The 19,091-nt window shown below is 37.7% G+C and overlaps 1 protein-coding gene across 1 annotated transcript in view; it reads right to left on the bottom strand.

Annotated features, from left to right (window-relative positions):
- Positions 1 to 19,091, bottom strand: part of snd1 (staphylococcal nuclease and tudor domain containing 1) — an 890,588-nt gene that overhangs the window by 757,596 nt on the left and 113,901 nt on the right. Inside the window, exon 11 of the mRNA XM_043713955.2 lies at positions 16,989 to 17,075. Within this exon, the coding sequence (XP_043569890.2) occupies positions 16,989 to 17,075 (87 nt within the window). The remainder of the gene's footprint in view (positions 1 to 16,988; positions 17,076 to 19,091) is intronic.

The following is a 19,091-nucleotide window of genomic DNA, read 5'->3' as shown; positions in this document are numbered from 1 at the left end:
TTGGACAAGGTACATTCTAGCAAGAAAAAGTGAGATTCTAACAGAAGGCCATATAAACTGTGACTAACCAGACAAGTTAAAAATAGAATCAAATTGAAACAAGCATATAATTCTGCAAAGACAAACAGCAAGTCAAATATTGGACAGAATATAAAACAAAACAAAGAATAACAGCTCAAAATATCAAAAACGATAGTAAGGATCTATATTAGTATTTTTTAAATAAAAGAAAGAGAAAAGTTAAATGAGTACTGGTCCTCTGGGGTGCTGAGAAATTAAAAATGGAAAATAAGGAAATGCCAGGTGAATTAAACATATTTTGTACTGTTTTCAATGGAGGGAAATACAGGACATTTGAGAAATAACTGTGATTCACATGGTGAAAAGGACAGGAGAACTTAAAAACATTTACAAGCACCAAGGAGAGTATAAGAGAAAACAAATAGAACTAAAAGCTGAAAAGTTCAGAGGTCCTGTGGACTTTCTCCTTGAACTTCAAAGGTGGCTGCTGAAATAGGAGAGGATTGATTTTAATTTCCAAAAAATCTTAAGGTTCTGGAAAGGTCCCATCAAATTGAAAAATTATGACTTTGACTGCTTGTTTCATTAACAAGGTAAACATATTGTCGCAAACAGCAGCCAGTTAGCAACATCTTTGATAAGAAATGTTTTCTTGAGGAAGGTATGGTAGGTCACTTAGAAAATCACAGTGCAAACAGGCAAAAGTCAACATGGGTTGTGAAAAGGAAATTGTATGATTAATTTACTGGAACCTTTTGACAAGATAACAAGCAATGTGGAGATAATGGGGTGTGAATGTACTTCTATTTTCAGAATGTGTCATAGGTGTCATATATAAGGGTACAATGGAAAATAACAGCTAATGTTGAAGGCAGTAACATAGCGTGAAATGGTCATTTGGTCATGCAGAACTTGAGTACTGTTGAAAATGGTGGCACATTTTGTCAAAAAATTTCACCTTGCACTCCCATGACCAAGTTTTCCCTTGAATTGATATTTTTTGTGAACTGTCCTGATACATGCAAGATGATAAGCTTTGACAAAATATATTTTTTTCAGCTATAACAATGTGAATAAATGACTAGTTAGCTAACAGGAAACAAAGTAGGCATAAATGGATTATTTTCATGGTATAACTGTGAATGGGCAGAATGCCACTAGAGGGATCAGTGTTGTAACCTCAATTATTTACTAATTATAGTACTCACCTGAATGAAGGCAGTTTACCTATGACCAAAGATGGCATAGGCTGGACCTGATTCTAGTGGAATTTAGAAGAATAAAAGGTGACCTTACTGAATCACACAAGATCCCTGAAAGGATTTGACACAGTGGATGCTGAAAAGATATTTCACCCTTATGGGAGTGACTAGAACTAGAACTTAAAAGTAAGAAGCCTTCCATTCAAAATGGATTTAAAAAAAAGTGGTACCTCTCAGAGAATATGAGTCTTCTTCCCAAGGTGTTGGGTGCATGCCATTGAATATTTTTAAAAGCACAAATTAAAAGGCAGTTAGAATCTTGACTAACAAAGATTATTGGTAGCAGTGGAGCGAAATAATCTGGATTTGAGAGCACAATCAGTTCAGCTGTGATCTTACTGGACGGCAAGCAATTTCAAGGGGCCAAAAGACCCCATTCCTGCTCCTAATTCATGTGTCTACAGAGGAACCTCGATTATCCAAAGGACGTGGACATTGTTTGAGTAATTGAATTCCGGATAATTGAATGCCAGATAACAGTTTAGCCAAGCATCGGGACCTTGTGATCTTGCTGGATAATCCCATATTCTGATAATTGAATGCTGGATAATCAAGGTTCCCCTGTATTTGTGATTCCAGACCAGCATTTTACCCACCAGTGGCAGGCTCAATTCCTGGAAATGAACATTCAGCGCAACTCTTCAGGATGGCGACCTTTTATCAGAAATGGAAGAAGTTAAAATTTGAATATGCAAAGAAAGTACTCAATTGCTCTTATGAACCAGGGACCTTGGTGAAGAATAGAATAGTCTTTTGTTGTCACTTGTATATTTTACAAAAAAAAAGCAGTGAAAAGTGTTTATGTCACCATTCCATGGCACCTATATAAATAAGAGACAAAAAAAATTAAATCAAAGTCCATCTTAGTTCAATTTACAGCTTCTGGTTTTAGGGAAAAAACAATTTCATTGCCAGATTGCCACGCCAGGCCACTGGAATAGTTTGTGAAATGATTCAAAATCAAAGTGCTGAAGGTTGTTTGTTCAAAACACAGTTGGAAGTTTATGTGGAAATAGTTAAAAATAGGTGAATGCAGAAGTTTTGTTGCAGTGATTGACTCTCCCGTGCCCCAAAGATCTTTGTCAGCAAGGGAGAAAGGGACTCTTTAAACTTCATGAACTGGAGGGAGAGGAGTTAAAATGCATCCATTCCTTCCCCAACTTCTTCCTTTCTCCCAGCCTCAAAATATAACAAAAAAATATTTTACTTCATACGTTTTGTACAGCATGAATGCTATAATATCTACAGGCAAGTTTACAAGGTCAGTCATAGTCACTCTGAATTAAATCAGTGCAATAGAAACTCAGCCCCAGGAGACTAGGCAAGGGAAGAATGACAATACATGGAAATTGTTTATGACTTTTCACAGCTTAGGAATTCAATGTCACCCATAAAGCCAGCTCACCACACAGTAAACCCATTGAATGATTATGGATTATATACACAGAAACCTGTAAAAAGAAATAAATATTAGACGTTGAGCAAAAGGTTAAACTTATCCCTCTGCAATACACTTTATCTGAACTATGATGAGAACTCTCCTCATGGGCCTTCATTAATTCAAAGATGCCATCCTCAACTATATATTTCAACATTGTTCAAAAAAAGACTAGAGCTTCATTTGTTGGGTCAATTACACCAAAAGTTGGCAGTGGGTTTATAGATTGCTGATACAGCAAGTGGCTTTCATGCTGCTAATAAATACAGTTAGGATTTCTGGCCTTCACTAGTAACACACATCATTTCAGACAGCAATTTCATGTATAATTTCATTCCTATTTGTTCCAAGAATGTGGAAGAAACCTGACACCAGTTCTTTGAGATGCAGCCAAATGTAGTAAATCAGTTTTCCTTGCACTACATTTATATTAGTATTACAAAACATACTGCAGTTCAATGTAAACTCGGCCTCAAAGCAATATTAGAAAGCTAGGGAAGGCCTGTATAGGCTAGCAATCAGAAAAAATTGCTTCAATTCAGCCTTAACAACTATGCTCAGGTAGTAGATGATTAAAAGAAATAATTGGCAGGTTAAGGATGAACAAGCAGCAGTTTTCTCAGAAACTCAGTCCTAACAGTATAAATACTTGCAAATACCCACAGAAAGTCAGCTTCAACGAGGAGAAGTGCAAGAGGCCAAATATCCAGAAAGCAGCCATTTACCACATTAGCAATATCATTTTATCTTTCAGTGCCCTGCTTATCTTTAAAAGCAATTGCTATCAAAGTATAGACAAAAGAAATGTATATGATGCCTTTCATGATCTCAGGACAACTCAAAGCATCCTACCGTTAAAGGATTACTCTTTGGAGAGTAGTTACATGATGATGTATAAATTGTACGCATATCACTAAATTCCTCAATCAGCAATATGCAATTGACAATTTGTTCTAGTGATGGTAGCCAAGGGATAGTGACCAGGACACCAAGCAGCATACACCCATTATTCTTCAAATAACATTACTGGCACTTTTACTCCAGTGAACATCATTGTTCTCAATTTACGTCCAAATGGGAAGACTATATTTCTAACAGGGCTGCACTCCCTCCGGATTCCACTGGAATGTCAGCTTAGACTTCATCCTCAATTAGTACTACACCCACTCCCTCCACTACTGATGCTCAGTAGCAGCATTGTATACTATCTCCAAGATGCACTGCAGAAATTGACCAAAGATCCTCGGACAGCACCTTCCAAACCCGCAACAACTTCCATCTAAAGGACAAGACCATCATCTTCAAGCTCCCCTCCAAGCTACTCACCATCTGACTTGAAAATTATATCACCATTCCTTCACTGTCATGGGTTAAAATCCTGGAATTCCCTCTCAAATGGCACTGTGAATCAACCCACAGCAGGTTCGAGAAGGTAGCTCACCACCAACTACTCATGAGCAACTGGAGATGGTCAATAAATGCTAGCCAATCAGCAACACGCATATCTGACAAAAATGAATTTTAAAATGTTTCGGAAAGGAACCTGAATATTGCGGCTGTGGCAGTGTTGATGTTGGCAGTTGTTGCCTGTTTCATGTTCCTTAGATTTGAAGATTGGTTGAGATTCCAGAGTACTGATTCTTTTCAAACATGATTAAACTTCATAATTTGGGGTGAGAGGACGTCTATTTGTTGTCCTTTTCTCTTTGAACTGAATTGTGGCACTTGGAGTGAGAGGGGATTTAACTTTATTACTGCATTGGTTGCTCGGGGGATAACTCTTCAACTGTGACCTCACAGCACACTAATGCTTGAACACAGACCGCTACACGAGAATATTCAGTTCCACAAATCAACTCCAGTCAAGTTAAAACTGGCCTTTTTATCCCTGAGCTTCTTTAGGAGGGGAGAAACGTGTGGCTTGGGACATAATCTGCAGGGGATGGCTTGCTATTGAGCAGAGTGTCATCAGTCTCTCAATATCTTTTATAGTCATAGCACAGTCTGTTTGACTTGCCAGTTCCTCTGGAAGGCTGTTGTTTCAAGTTCCATTTGTATTTCTCTCCATAAACAGCCATCTTACTTGCATCCAAAGCCACCTTTGGCTTTGAACCTTTTATTAAAACGCATTTTGGAGTTACTACAAGGTGAAAATATCCATAGTACTTTGGGATTCTGGCCAGTGTTCATAAAAAAGGTAATGCCAGATTTAGAGGGACGTAATCTTTTTTGCCTTCCTCCCACACCTCCTCTTTGTTCCTGATCAGCCAATCACCCTTTCATCCCATCAGACCCTTGCCTGCCTTGGTTCTTCAGTAAAAGCTGTTCTCTCTAATTTTGCCTGTTCATTAGGACAGCAATCAAACTCGCTGTCAACTCCAATTTTCTCTCCAGAGATTTTGCTTTGCCTGTGAATTATTTTCTATATTTCCTGCTCTTTATTTTCAAAATTTACAGTATTCTGCTGTACCTACTGAGGCAGGTGATTTAGGAATTAGGAGCAAGTTTGGTGGAGAGGGGGTAGTAGTTATAAGCATCCAAGCATTGATGCAGAACACCATGAAATTTCATGGCTTCAAGTCGAAGCTGGGAAAGGAAAACTACAAGTTATCATCCAGCTCAAAGTTTGTGAGAAGATTTGTAGCTCGGGTGCTCGTTGCTGTGGTTCTGTTCGCCGAGCTGGAAGTTTTTGTTGCAAACGTTTCGTCCCCTGTCTAGGTGACATCCTCAGTGCTTGGGAGCCTCCTGTGAAGCGCTTCTGTGGTGTTTCCTCCGGCATTTATAGTGGCCTGCCCCTGCCGCTTCCGGTTGTCAGTTTCAGCTGTCCGCTGTAGTGGCCAGTATATTGGGTCCAGGTTGATGTGTTTGTTGATGGAGTTTGTGGATGAGTGCCATGCTTCTAGGAATTCCCTGGCTGTTCTTTGTTTGGCTTGCCCTATAATGGTAGTGTTGTCCCAGTCAAATTCATGTTGCTTGTCGTCTGCGTGTGTGGCTACTAGGGATAGCTGGTCGTGTCGTTTCATGGCTAGTTGATGTTCGTGGATGCGGGTCATTAGCTGTCTTCCTGTTTGTCCTATATAGTGTTTTGTGCAGTCCTTGCATGCGATTTTGTACACTACATTAGTTTTGCTCATGCTGGGTATCGGGTCCTTCGTTCTGGTGAGTTGTTGTCTGAGTGTGGCTGTTGGTTTGTGTGCTGTTATAAGTCCTAGTGGTGCTAGTCCTGCCTCAGCTAATGAATCAGTGCACCTCAATGTTGAACACCACTGAGGGTAAACAGTGTATTATGATTTAAGGACCTCAATGTTCTTCACCAAGGTGGCGTGACATGCCCCACATTTCTACTTTAGATCTCCAAACTGGTGACAGATTTCAATGATGAGCTCAAAACAAATGAAATCTGCTCCTTTTTAAAATTTAGTAGTAACTGTTTCAATTGTTTTTTTTACAATTTTGATTTTAATAACATTACTGAATCCATGTCATACTTAAATATTATTTCCAGGTTATTACCGGAGTCAAAATAGATGAAACTCAAGAATTTTTCACCATTTCACTGCATAGATAAGAATCTAAATCCCATGATCTTCAAAAAAAAATTCATTGCTTACATTTCCCTTGTTATTTTACAATCAATATGTAGGCAATTGAAACCAGACAATTAGTATCACATTCTCAGCCACTTTTCACTCTCGTTACTGAAGCACATTCATCTGTTTAAGTCACCTATGAACTGCATTCTTAATTAGTGTTATGAAGCCTAAGTTCACATATTAACATTAATGGTAAACTACTTCAGCCAAACAGTAAGGAAGGTGAAAGAAAACAGAACTATTGTGATCTTACAAATCAGTTGTCACAGTAGATTAGGTCATATCTTTATTTTAGTGTACATTATTTGTGCACAACTCTCTACAAAGCCCAGAAAGATTCTACATTTAATTTCAGATGCAAATCACGGTGATGCACATAATATTTGGAAAAACATGACTCCACAAAGAAAATCCCACAGGAAACACTAAATAAAATGAAGATCTGGTAAACTATGTACCAAGTATATTAATAGTGGACTGACCAAGTGATGCAATAATGACTTAACGTTAAAACAAATTAAGTTTCAGAGATGGGGAGTTACAGATCAAACTATTTCTTAACGTAACTACTTCATGCTAATGTAAAATTTAGACCTCTTTCAAGAACCACACAAGACATGCAACAGTACTGAGGCCCAAAATCAACTGTTGATTTCAACCAAGGTAACTAACTGAGGAAAAAAAAATGCTCAAATGGTGCTTCAGCACTCAATCGACTTTGTTAATTTCAGCCAAAATGTATCAATAGCTAACATTCAAAGGAACACCCTAGTTAAGGAACATATGAGATGATATATATTGCAGATCCAAATGACCAAAAAATGTTTTAGCCAGTACATATTGGTAGGGCAATGTACCACACGAAGCAATCAACTTGTCTGGCAAAAAAGACTCATCAAGACAGACCTGACATAACCTCACAAACATCCTTGCAGCGAGTTGATGCTTAGAAGCAAAATACATCTCTTTTGATATATATTATCAAAGATATTTTGACCATCCACTTAAATTAGAGGTGCAGCACGATTTCTTGAAAGAGTCAGACACACATAACAAAAATAAAAGACGTTTTGGTCCAAGTTGTCCACGTTGAAATGATATCCTAAACTGATCTAGTCCCATTTGTCAGTGTTTGGCCTATATCTCGCTCAACCTTACCTAATCATGTACCCATCCAGATCTTTCTTAAATGTTGTAATTGTACCTGCCTCCACCACTTCCTCTGGCAGCCATTTCCACCACCGTCTGCAAGAAAAGGTTGCCCCTCAGGCCCTGGTTAAATCTTTCCCTCTTCACCTTAAACCTGTGCCCCCTAGTTTTTGGCTTCCCTACCCTTGAAAAGAGAATTTGATTATCCACCCTGTGTCCCTCATGATTTTATAAACCTCTATAAAGATAAACCAGCCAGCCTCCATCACTGCAAGGAAAATAGCCTCAACCTATTCAGCCTCTCCTGATAACGCAAACCCTTCAATCCTGCAAAAATCTTCTAAATCTTTTCTGAACCCATTTAACTACACCTTTCCCGTAGCAAGAAGACCAGAACCAAAAACAGTAGTCTAAAAGTGGCCTAATAATGTCCTGTAGATCTGTCAATATTTACCCTGTTACATTATCAAGATGGTGATGAAGCTGGAGCACCTAGGTATTACCATCATAACCTCTTGAGTATTCAACTGCAAGGATCTCTCTGTATTCTGGGAAGGTTACCAGCCTTAACCTCAAGATCACACTTAATCAAGACTGCCTGCAGTTCACAGTGAACCAAAGGATTTGCTCACATTTGAGAAACAGAATAGTAAAGATAACAGTTTTATTAGTATCATGACGATGCAACTCACGCAAATAGGCTTGAGAGGGTATGAGATTATGAAGTACAACAGACAAAGATGGTGAGAATGCAGATCGAAGAAAAGGAGTTTTATTGACCCTTGCGATCTTTAAACTTTAAAAAACCTTGTTTCTATGTTAACTTTAGAGAAGTGTAGTTTCTTTCGCTGATCTGTACACCAATTCAAATTATTGTATACCATATCAACCACGTTTTTAACACTGCAAATTCAGACTGATTTTGAGGCTTTTGCAAATAATCTGAACTCATTCCCATCCTAACACTAAGACTTTATTACAAAATAGTGACCTTCGACATCCTAGCCCTTCCATTTCAATTAACCCATAACAAGGTCTCCAAAAAGGCCAAAGTCAACAGCATTACCCCTTCAGGCATCTCTCAACCACTGAATAATTGAAATGATGTTAAAACGAGACTAGTTTGAATTTAGGTTAGAAGGAACTTGCAAGCATTTCAAAATTGACAGCACACCAGTCCAAAACTATGATCATGCAATCCAACGGAATTCTTGTTAATACTTAATTCCATTTTGTATTCAAATTGAAACTAAAAATAAACAGTGTCCTCAGTTGGCAAATCAATTCTCAGTCTATAATTAAATCCCTTTTAATACAGGCAAAAAGCCATTAAAACATTGGTACAAAATATTTGCTGTGCACAAAATGGCTGCTCTTCCCACTTAGAAAATAGCTACTACAATTTAAAGTGGCTCTCCCTGATACAAATAGGGAAGCCTTCTGTCAATCTTGCATAGTCTGTTATTTTTAATTACAGCTTCAAGGATTACCCACACAGCATGTCCTGCTGCACCATAAAGTTTAGAAAGCCCGGGCACCTGTGGCAGGAATCAAGTCCCAAATATGAAACGTTAGGCATAATTTCTGTATTAATCCTTATGGGAGCCTGCAAACTGGGACAAAAGTTGGAGCTGAACCATTTCTAACCTGACTGAGTGCAATCTGGTTATATCACAATAATGTATTGCAAAATCTGCACAAAATTAAGAAGAAGAATATGTATCCCAACACTATCAAGTTAAAGATCATCCACAGTCATTGCATACTGAAGCTAGGAATCTATCTACTGGAAGACAACTGAAATTAGCAGCCATCTTTCTACAAAACTCCTGCATGACTCGATGCTGAGTGTACAACAGCATTAATAGACTGCTTTCAAACATCTTTTAAGTGTACCTTCAGACAAAAAAAGTCCTGTCTAATTATCAGCACATTACCCAAAAGGTGTGCATTTGTTAATTCTTGCACCATTATAAAGTGATCCTGCACAGGCCAACTCTCTAAGAGATTTCGATTCCAAATGCAAGCTTTGGTTATTAGATAATAGATAATCCAAAGAACACAGATAATGAGAATTATTCTGGTCTTCACAATACCAAGCTTCATTATGTCTTTGTTCTGAGGATTGTGGAGAAGAGTCATACCCAATTCAAAACATTAACTATGTTTCTCTCTCTCTATAGATGTAGCCCGAGCTGTTGAACCTCTCCACAATTCTTTGTACATGTTTCATTAATGTCTTTGCTGTAACACCAATATGGTTAAGGGGAGAGTATTCCATTGTATGTTTTTGGAGTCAAGAGTGCAATGTACCACTACGACTGACAGTCAGCATTATCAATAATGATCAACTTATTTTCTACTGTTGAGAAAGCCACAACCAATGTACATTATAATTTGTCTTTTACTTCAACGGTGATTGGGGACTGAGAACTTTACCAATGCAAGAAGCGGAAAACATATTCATATCAGACACAAATTCTCCCTTCCTGATCCTACAATTTTCATAAATGCAGTACTTGATATACCTGAATCATCATCTGATGCTCTATTTCTACACATCTAATTGAGATGCCCTCAACCTTTAGATAGCCATTTAAGATTTAGTCGAATAAATCAAAAACATAGCCATCTGAAGATACTGCAGGATTCTATTGCATACTATAAGAGCTGAGCAAAGTCTAACTCTTTCAGAAAGGGGAGAGCACACTGACTTCTTTTAAATTAGTCAACAAGCTTGAATTTCCTTAAAAAAATACCAAATGAGGGGCTAATGAACATCAACTTTCTGATTCAGCAAAGGCACATTTATAATCAGGTATTATATACAAGGTTAATTACTCCACACTTTAAAGTCATTCTGACATATTTCAGCCGTAAGGCACTGTATTTTTTTCCCTTTTCAGATGCAGAATCAGGCTACACATACTCTGCCTTCTGCATCAGAAAAAACAAAAAAGAATTTGACAATAATAAGCTATTTTTCCAGTATAAGGTTGCGTTGTCAGATATAGCAGGTAATATAATTTAGAGGTTGGATTTCGAGAATAGATCAAAATATAATAGTTACCATTATCCCTCAACCGAAACTCCAAGTGTAAAAGTATTTTCAATAACATGGTAAAAAAATTATTTTATTGCCTCCTGCCATGTCACTTGCAGTACCACACATTGAAGTTGCTTTTAGTCATGCTAAGCCAAACACTAATAGATAAACAGCTGTTCTGAAAAAGGAAAAAAGTGAATGATATATTCAGTGATTATTAAAATCATCAGAAAGTCAATTACGCTTTTACATATGGATCCTACAGTAGAGTCTTCCAGTTTGACAAAATAAATCACAGTAATCCATGAGGCAACAGTCAGTTTGTGACTGCTTCAACTGCAACAAAACAACTTCAATTAGTGAAAGACTTAAACTAACAATGCTCACTGCAGCAAGAAATTCCAAAACGAAGAAATGAAGTGATGATATCTTCTGAATCTGCGTTACCTTCAGCTGTAGGCAGCTGCTCTTAAGATTCCCTACAGTGTGAAAACAGGCCCTTCAGCCCAACAAGTCCACACCGACTCTCCGAAGAGTAACCCACCCAGACACATTTCCCTCTGAATAATGCACCTAACACTATGGGCAATTTAGCATGGCCAATTCACCTGACCTGCACATTTTTGGACTGTGGGAGGAAACCGGAGCACCCAGAGGAAACCCACACAGAGGCTGGGAGAATGTGCAAACTCCACACAGACAGTTGCCCAAGGCTAGAATCAAACCTGGAACCCTGGTGGTGAGAGGCAGCAGTGCTAACCACTGAGCCACTGTGTCACCCACCCAGATGCTGGGTGATATTTGTAAAAACAGCTTTTGATAGAGAACGAAATGTCTCTCTCATTCCTCAAAGACAATGTTTCACAGCATTTGTCCTCCTTTGTGTGTGCAACCAATGAAATGTTCTATCATTACCTGCTTTCCAACATCCAACTCTGTAGTCTGCAGGTTTGTAGTCTTGCTCAATTTTTATCAGAGAAATTGATTTGTTATCATCAGCCCTCTTAGGTAACAAGATTAAAGATTTTTGGATACATTTCCCTTTCAAGTTCTTACAACCATTTATACAGTATCCTAATTAAGTCCCAGGACAGATTATATGCCATTGTCTCCCATATTAATCACATTAAAAAGTATATTACAGCACAACAGGAGGGTATTTAGTCCTTCCAGCCTATTCCAAATATGTCACTACTGACCTATACCTAAACTCAAATTCCCAGAGCTCTTGAAAGCCTCACCAAAAAAAAATCTTGATCCTGAAAGTCAGAGCTTACTCAGCATCAGTCCGGTTTTAAATGAAACCCAAGTTCACATTTCCAATGCTATGTGCAAAACTGGATTCCTAATTTCATCCGTGGATGACCTGGAATAACCTTTTATCTGTATTCTCCAATCAGAAGAATTTGTTTCTCTGAATCAACCCGGTTTATTCACTATAAAGTGTAAGCACTCCAACTGCTTTCATCCACACAATTTTGAATTCTGTGATATCAATAGTGAAAACAGCAACAGCTATATAAAGGAAGTCCTGCAACAGCCAGCTCATCACATTCCACCAATCAAGCAGAGTCCAGTGAGCCTTATTTTGTAAAATTATAACAAAAATATTAGTAACTTCCCTCTCATATTTCTTCTGATAGTCTAAATGAAAACAATATGCTTTCAATTCATCAATTCAAAAGCTTTCAAGGTCTGGGATCTTTATTTCCAGATATATGAACAACTTGTTCAAGAAACACTACCACAATGATGTTCCTGCCATCTTGTGGTATTTAGATGACAGTGAAAGTGGCAATGAAATTAAAATATTCCACATTTAGCAGCAACACTTTTTCATTCTCTTGATAGTTACCCCTTCAGCAACTCAATAACAAGCATATGCTCAAACACTTTCATTTTGAGAGGTTGCCTTGGGGGGCTTGACCAGATGCACAATGCACTAAAGTCTTCAAAGGCAAGTAAATGCCTTGCCTGTTAAGTTCTAAACTACTGACAAATATAACAAACGTGAACAGAATAGAATAAATAATCTTGCCAAAGATGTAGGTATTCAGAGCCAGAGAGAAAAGAAGTGAGATGGCAGTATGTAAAGAGATGGGCCAGAGGAACGATATGAAAGCAGCAACAGGAGATAACGCAAAAGAAAGGGCATTGAAGAGGGCAAAATGAAGAGGGCTGCACAGTAGGAAGGGCAATGTGACACTGTACAAAGAGGGGCAAAGCAAGTTGGTGCAACAGGGAGTTGCAATGCAAGTCGGCACAAAGAATAGGGACACAGCAGAATGCAGCAAGTAGCGATGACAAGAGGGGTAGTGGGGGCAAGACAGTATACTAAAATGTTTTAAATACACTTTGTCTTTTCACAGTAATTTGAGATATACCAAGCACTTTTCAGGTCCAAAAATGGCAGCCATTGACCCATTTGCACATTTACATTTTCCACAATAAACAACCAGATAACCACTGCCCCACAGAAGAACTTTGATGTGCTCCACTTCTAAGTCAACAGGTTAAGGAAGTTATTCATGCTGCACCTTATAACAATACAATGCCACCACCAGTCCAAAATAGCACTTTGCCTACCAAATAAACGAGCAATGTTGTGTATGAATTTCAGTGCTGGAGCAATGCTAGACACATAGGCCTATTCATTTATTCATTTTTGTGATAAAGTGTGCGGACCCCACCCAACTGACTTATAAGACCCAAAATAGCATATCTTCTATTGGATGTGGCTCTTCGATTGCACAACATTTTGAGGGATCCTGCGTGCACCAGTGACGTCAATAAACAATTTAAGATGGACAGTTAAGTATGGATAGGCTACAGGTATTCATACACAAGGGCACTCTACATCAAAAGAAAGATGTTAGGTCTTGCACCTTTTTAAATTATCCAGAAGCTCAGTGATCTAGTTCCCCATTGTTTTTCGTATGACAATGGTTCAGCCAGAGTGGACTTGCTAAATAAACAGCACCCTTTCCTTCTGTATTATAAATTGCTATAATCATTAGCATTCTTGAGTTTGTGCTCATTAGGGAAAACTTAAAAGCTTCAATAACATCTCTCCTTTCAGCAATGAGAAAGCAATTAGATAATATAACAATGTAGACTTCACACTTTTGGGAAAAAAAGGTTCTTGAATTTTTCTCTAAAGGACAGATGGACTGACACATTGGAACAGTCACAAGTGCAGGCCCAGGGATTTATTATAATGTATAAAAAGGGATCAATTAACCCTGTGGAACCCTATATTTCCAATAGCCCTTCAATATGACCAGTTGTTCAGTTAGTGACTGCATCAAAATTTTAGTTATAGCTTTACGATGTCGATAATACCAAAATATTCTCATAACATTACTTGATGAAAAAGATTTCCAAAATCACCCCTACATAGCTGCAATGTTAGGATCCAGCTATTTATATTTACAGTCAAATGAAGTTCAACACAGAAGATTCCCAACAAAAACAATCTTAAATTTCTTCTCCAAGAAATGTATTGCCATCATTCACAAGCCCAATTTTCAACAATAAATCAACACTGCAAATCAGGTGCAACATTTCATCACTTCATAATGGGAGCCGGTTAATGATTTAAAGCAGGGGGCATGCTACCTTCACGTATCCATCAACAAGTGCCAACAAGTAGTCAATCATAAGATTATGCAATTACATATTTTACTCCCAATAGTTTTGGATATAGGACACTTGCTTAATGTGCAATACCTAATTGGAAACTGGAGTCAGGATGATCAAATATGGGAATGCAAGAACATAACTAACCAGGACTCTAAGCCTGAATTACCATTCACTCACTGCTAATCTTTAGTTCAAGATCATAGACTGGCCTTTGCTTCATATCTTCTGATACCTTATAAAAATCTGTCCACTTCAATCCTAAATTTTAATTGAGCAACTCCGCATTTTTAGAGTACAAATGTTGCACGTGTTCACTACTTAGTGAAAAATATATTATTATGGCCATTCATCCTGAATTTTCCTGCACCAATTCTATTGAATTATTTTAATCATTTTAAAAGTCTCAATCTGGTTACCCTTAAACTTTTCAATTCAGAAGAATACAGAGGAATTTTGTGATTTATTTTTGTAATGAAACCCTGGCATTAATCTGGTAAAAATGTTTACTTTCCAAAAGCAATACTGAACAGAGTACTCCTAGTTATACCACAGAATTATCCTCTCAACACTGTTGCATGCCAAACCAGTTGAGTTGGCCACAAAAATATTCCATTTGGCTTTTACCTTCATTTTTGTAGTTGCATGCTAATGATCTCCAGGCAAACAATCCATAGCTCCTTCACAGCCCTTAAACTTGTTCTAAGAAGAAAATACTAATTTGGCTTTTCTAGATCCCAAGCAGTTGGAGTAGTACATCCCCACGCCAGTACTTTTACTCATTCCTTCACTTTACGTCCTTTTCCAGTTTCCTATTTCCATCCAAGTTTTAAAATATCTCAAAATTCCATTGAGATTTCAACAGAGTAGAAGGAATAAGAAAAATATTCATCAAATTTGAACTCAACACTTTTTTCATTAATTAGATGCTTAAATAACTTCAAGCAAACATAAGACAACTTTCCAAAAAAAATTTTTAGCAACCGATATTTAGGTTTTATTTTAATGTAGTACACCTGATTAACAGCAATTACAAAAGGGTTTATTTGCATCATACACATGCATATTTGTATTTTAATGGTCTTCAGGACTTTCAGGTTGCCATAGACTCTGATGAGTGGACAATAGTCATTGTGTTTTATTCCCCAGGCAACTGTAGAGGTGAATAAGTTTTCTTGTGTCTCTGTTTTCCATCTGGCATCAGCCTGCATCACTCCAAAAGCTGTTAAATGTTTGTTTTCTGTTTGCACTGGTAATGACTGCTTCACTGAACAAAAAAACGTTCTTTGAGAAAAATCAGCCAAATTATTAAATCAGGAATGTTTTTCTTTTTAAAAAGGGCAATGTACTTTTGTCAGGAAAGGAAAAGGTAACTACTAGGGAAATTACTAAACCAGTATTGAACCCTGAGGGATGTGGGGAAAGAGAGAAATTGGGTAGTTTTATTAACACAACTGGAGGACCAGATTGTTGAAGCTCCATCTCAGGTTAATTCAGTACTCACGATCAAGCCCAATAGCTCCTAGCCACTTTCCATGATAAAATTATCACCGCCTACTGTTAGAGAAAAATATTCAGTGTCATCAGCTGCTTCAATGAATAAAATAGCTCCCTTGCCAAGAATGAAGCAGCTGATGACACTGCATATTTTTGTTTGAACAGTAGGCATTTATGATTTCATCAAGACAAATGCCTTTGAGGAGTCATTGCAACACTGAGACGAGAACAGCAACCAAGAAATGAATCAGACATCATTAAGGTAGATGCAATCTTTCTAGAGTCAAATTCCATCTCCTCACTGGAACATGCAATGGTAACAAAACTAATTAATGAAAACATAACAATGGTTTAACAATTTATTTTCACAGTTCAGGAACCCAGACCTGCCACAATTGATGGCAAACCATGCTGTACACAATGCTATTCTGAACCTCTCTCAAATAGAAAAAGACTATGATTGCAATTCCAGTACAGAAGCATCACAAACCAGCTTTAAAGAGACTGCGCTAAAAACTCATTTTAAGTTGAATCAATTAATATTGAACAGTAGAACATTTAGAATCTTTTCAATTAGCATAAATCTTCTCATGTCTAGAAACACAGGAACAGCAGTCAGTCTCCATTCGGTAAGATAGCAAATTAAATGCTTTATTTTGGAATACACTCAATTTCAATACTTCAGCAAAAATCAGCTTCCTTAAATGTCCTGAAACACAAGTGTTTAACTGTGAAATTGTGGAAGAACAACTAGTACAATACTACATTGTGTAGAAATCTATGCTTCATTATCCAAAACAGCCATTGGATGAAGTATAGTCCAGGATCCACACATTCTTGAACCCTTGCAATAAAACTGAAAATCTCAAATGACCTCAATTCTAACTCACTAGTTTATCCTGACTAAATTTAATAAAACTACAGCCATTCCTACTGCTGTTCTCTCACTTCTCAAAATATGTTAAACCTAACCACAAGATTTACATATGAAGATGGTCATGTGGGCAAAGTACCAGTAAACAATTCAACACTCATGGAACCATTTATCAAAAGTCATGTTCAAGAGAAGCATTGCAGGAGGGAAGCAAAAGGCAACATGTAACAATTTATGTAGCGACCCATAAAATTGGTCTCCATTCATAGCTGACCTGGACACTAGCAAGTTAGTTAAATCTGTAGTGGTGGGTTGGAGTGAAATGGGAGAGCAAGATCTCAATGAATGCTTTGAAAAAGAAGTTCTGGCAATAAACCCAAACGTTTTGTAGCAACATCACAAACATAAACAGAGTAAAATGCAATTCAACAGTTAGTGGTCAATAAACTGGAGTCTTTTACAGGCTTACCTTTTTGCCAATCAACTTCTTCCGCAGAAATTCCCGGGCCTCAAACATATAAGGAATGTCATAGAGGGGCCGCAGTTTCCTTCGATCCTAAGTATAAAATGAAAATAGAGAAAACTCTAGTTAAAATATTGACGAATAACTGAAGGACAGACAGATGCCTATTTGAACAGCAATTAATAGACAGTATAACAGGATAGTAGAAAATAGCATTTCTCAGATAAACTTGTTGTTTACTTATGTTTAATGAATTTTGACTCTTGGAATCTCATTTCTTAAAAATATGGCCACTCAGATGCATAAAATTATTATTCAGCACAGAAGTAACAAGCTGTGTTAATGTGGTCTGCACTGTGACCATAGTTTCATTCTAGATAGTTTCATTTTCCCTACTCTTCCTCAATGCAAGTATGAATGAGCAACACTTGTTACTGAAAAAAAAGAATGCTAAGTACATAGCAAAGATGCTGAAAATGAAACTTAGGATTGTTAAGGAGGATGACGTAACAAGATCAACAGTCAAAATGACGGCAAAAGTTTTAAAAGTCATCAAAATAAAAGTTTCTTCTTTGTTTAAAGGTTGACATTGAAGTGTCACTGATCTGGTCTCCTTTTACTATGCCCACACAGAATACCTTTTGGTTCCCTTGCCAGTCAAGAATCTATCTACTTAGGGTCATAGAGTTATAGAGATGTACAGCATGGAAACAGATCCTTCAGTCCAACCCATGCCAACCAAATATCCCAACCCAATCTAGCCCCACCTATCAGCACCCGGCCCATATCCTTCTAAACCCTTCCTATTCATATACCCAACCAAATGACTCTTAAATCTTGCAATTGTACCAGCCTCCACCACTTCCTTTGGCAGCTTATTCCATACACGTACCAACCTGTGTGTGAAAAAGTTGCCCCTTAGGTCTCTTTTATATCTTTCCCCTCTCACCCTAAACCTATGCCCCCTAGCTCTGGACTCCCCGACCCCAGGGAAAAGACTTTGTTTATTTATCCTATCCATGCCCCTCATAATTTTGTAAACCTCTATAAGGTCACCCCTCAGCCTCTGATGCTCCAGGGAAAACAGCCCCAGCCTGTTCAGCTTCTCCCTATAGCTCAAATCCTCCAACCCTGGCAAAATCCTTGTAAATTTTTTCTGAACCCTTTCGGTTTCACAACATCCTTCCAATAGGAAGGAGACCACTTCTGCCTTAAAAATATTCAACAATCTGGTTTCTACCATTATCTGGGGAAATTACATTCCAAATGACAAAAGAATTGAGGATAAAGGGAAAAATGATAAATAAAATGGCAAAACATGACATCCATCTATCTTAAAAAAAGAACAGGCATGGATTTGTTGTGCATCCTTCACATCCCCCAGGCATCAGCATACACTTCATAGTCAATTAAGCACTCTAAAGCAGAATTATTAGTATGATGCAATCAAGTAAGTTCGAAAGTGAAATTACTGATGTAATACCATAGTAATGCATTGGTAAGAAAATACTGTGAAATGTCTGCGAAAACATTGTGATTGAAGTACAGCTTTGAATGACCTTCCGATTTGAGAGATAAAATTCTACCCTTGAATGAAGATTGACACTTCAAATAAGCATGTGCTAAACCAGAACTTGTAAACTGCAAGCCAACACATGTTTATTTTGAGGTAATGAGCCATAACAAAATTCAGCAACATTGATAGCAACTGGGGGATTGGAAAGATAACTTAGTACATACATCATAGATCAGTTGAATGAGAGGACAAAAGCTGCCAAATGGAGTATAATGTTGGAAATCAAAATTATTCACTTTTCAAGGAATAATGAAAAAGTGATACTGCTTAACTCAAGAATGACAACATGCATATGGATTGGGAGCAGAACATTCAACTCCTCAAGCCTGCTCCCCCATTCAGTAGATCATGGCCAATATTTTTGGGCTTCAAATTCAACATTGTCATCTATTCCCAATCTTCCTTGCCAAACAAAAATCTCTCCACCTCTGCTTCAAAAACATGAAACAGCACTGTCACAACTGCATTCTGAGGCAGAGTTTCAAAGTCGCACAAATGTTATGACAGAAAAAAATTCTCATCTCCTCCCTAAA

The sequence above is a fragment of the Chiloscyllium plagiosum genome, unplaced genomic scaffold (assembly GCF_037043375.1).
Source record: "Chiloscyllium plagiosum isolate Xiang-an unplaced genomic scaffold, Cpla_swu_hap1 HiC_scaffold_23, whole genome shotgun sequence".
NCBI classification, from domain to species: domain Eukaryota; kingdom Metazoa; phylum Chordata; class Chondrichthyes; order Orectolobiformes; family Hemiscylliidae; genus Chiloscyllium; species Chiloscyllium plagiosum.
Note: the sequence above shows the minus strand (reverse complement) of the source record. Positions and strands in the feature narration are given on the sequence as shown.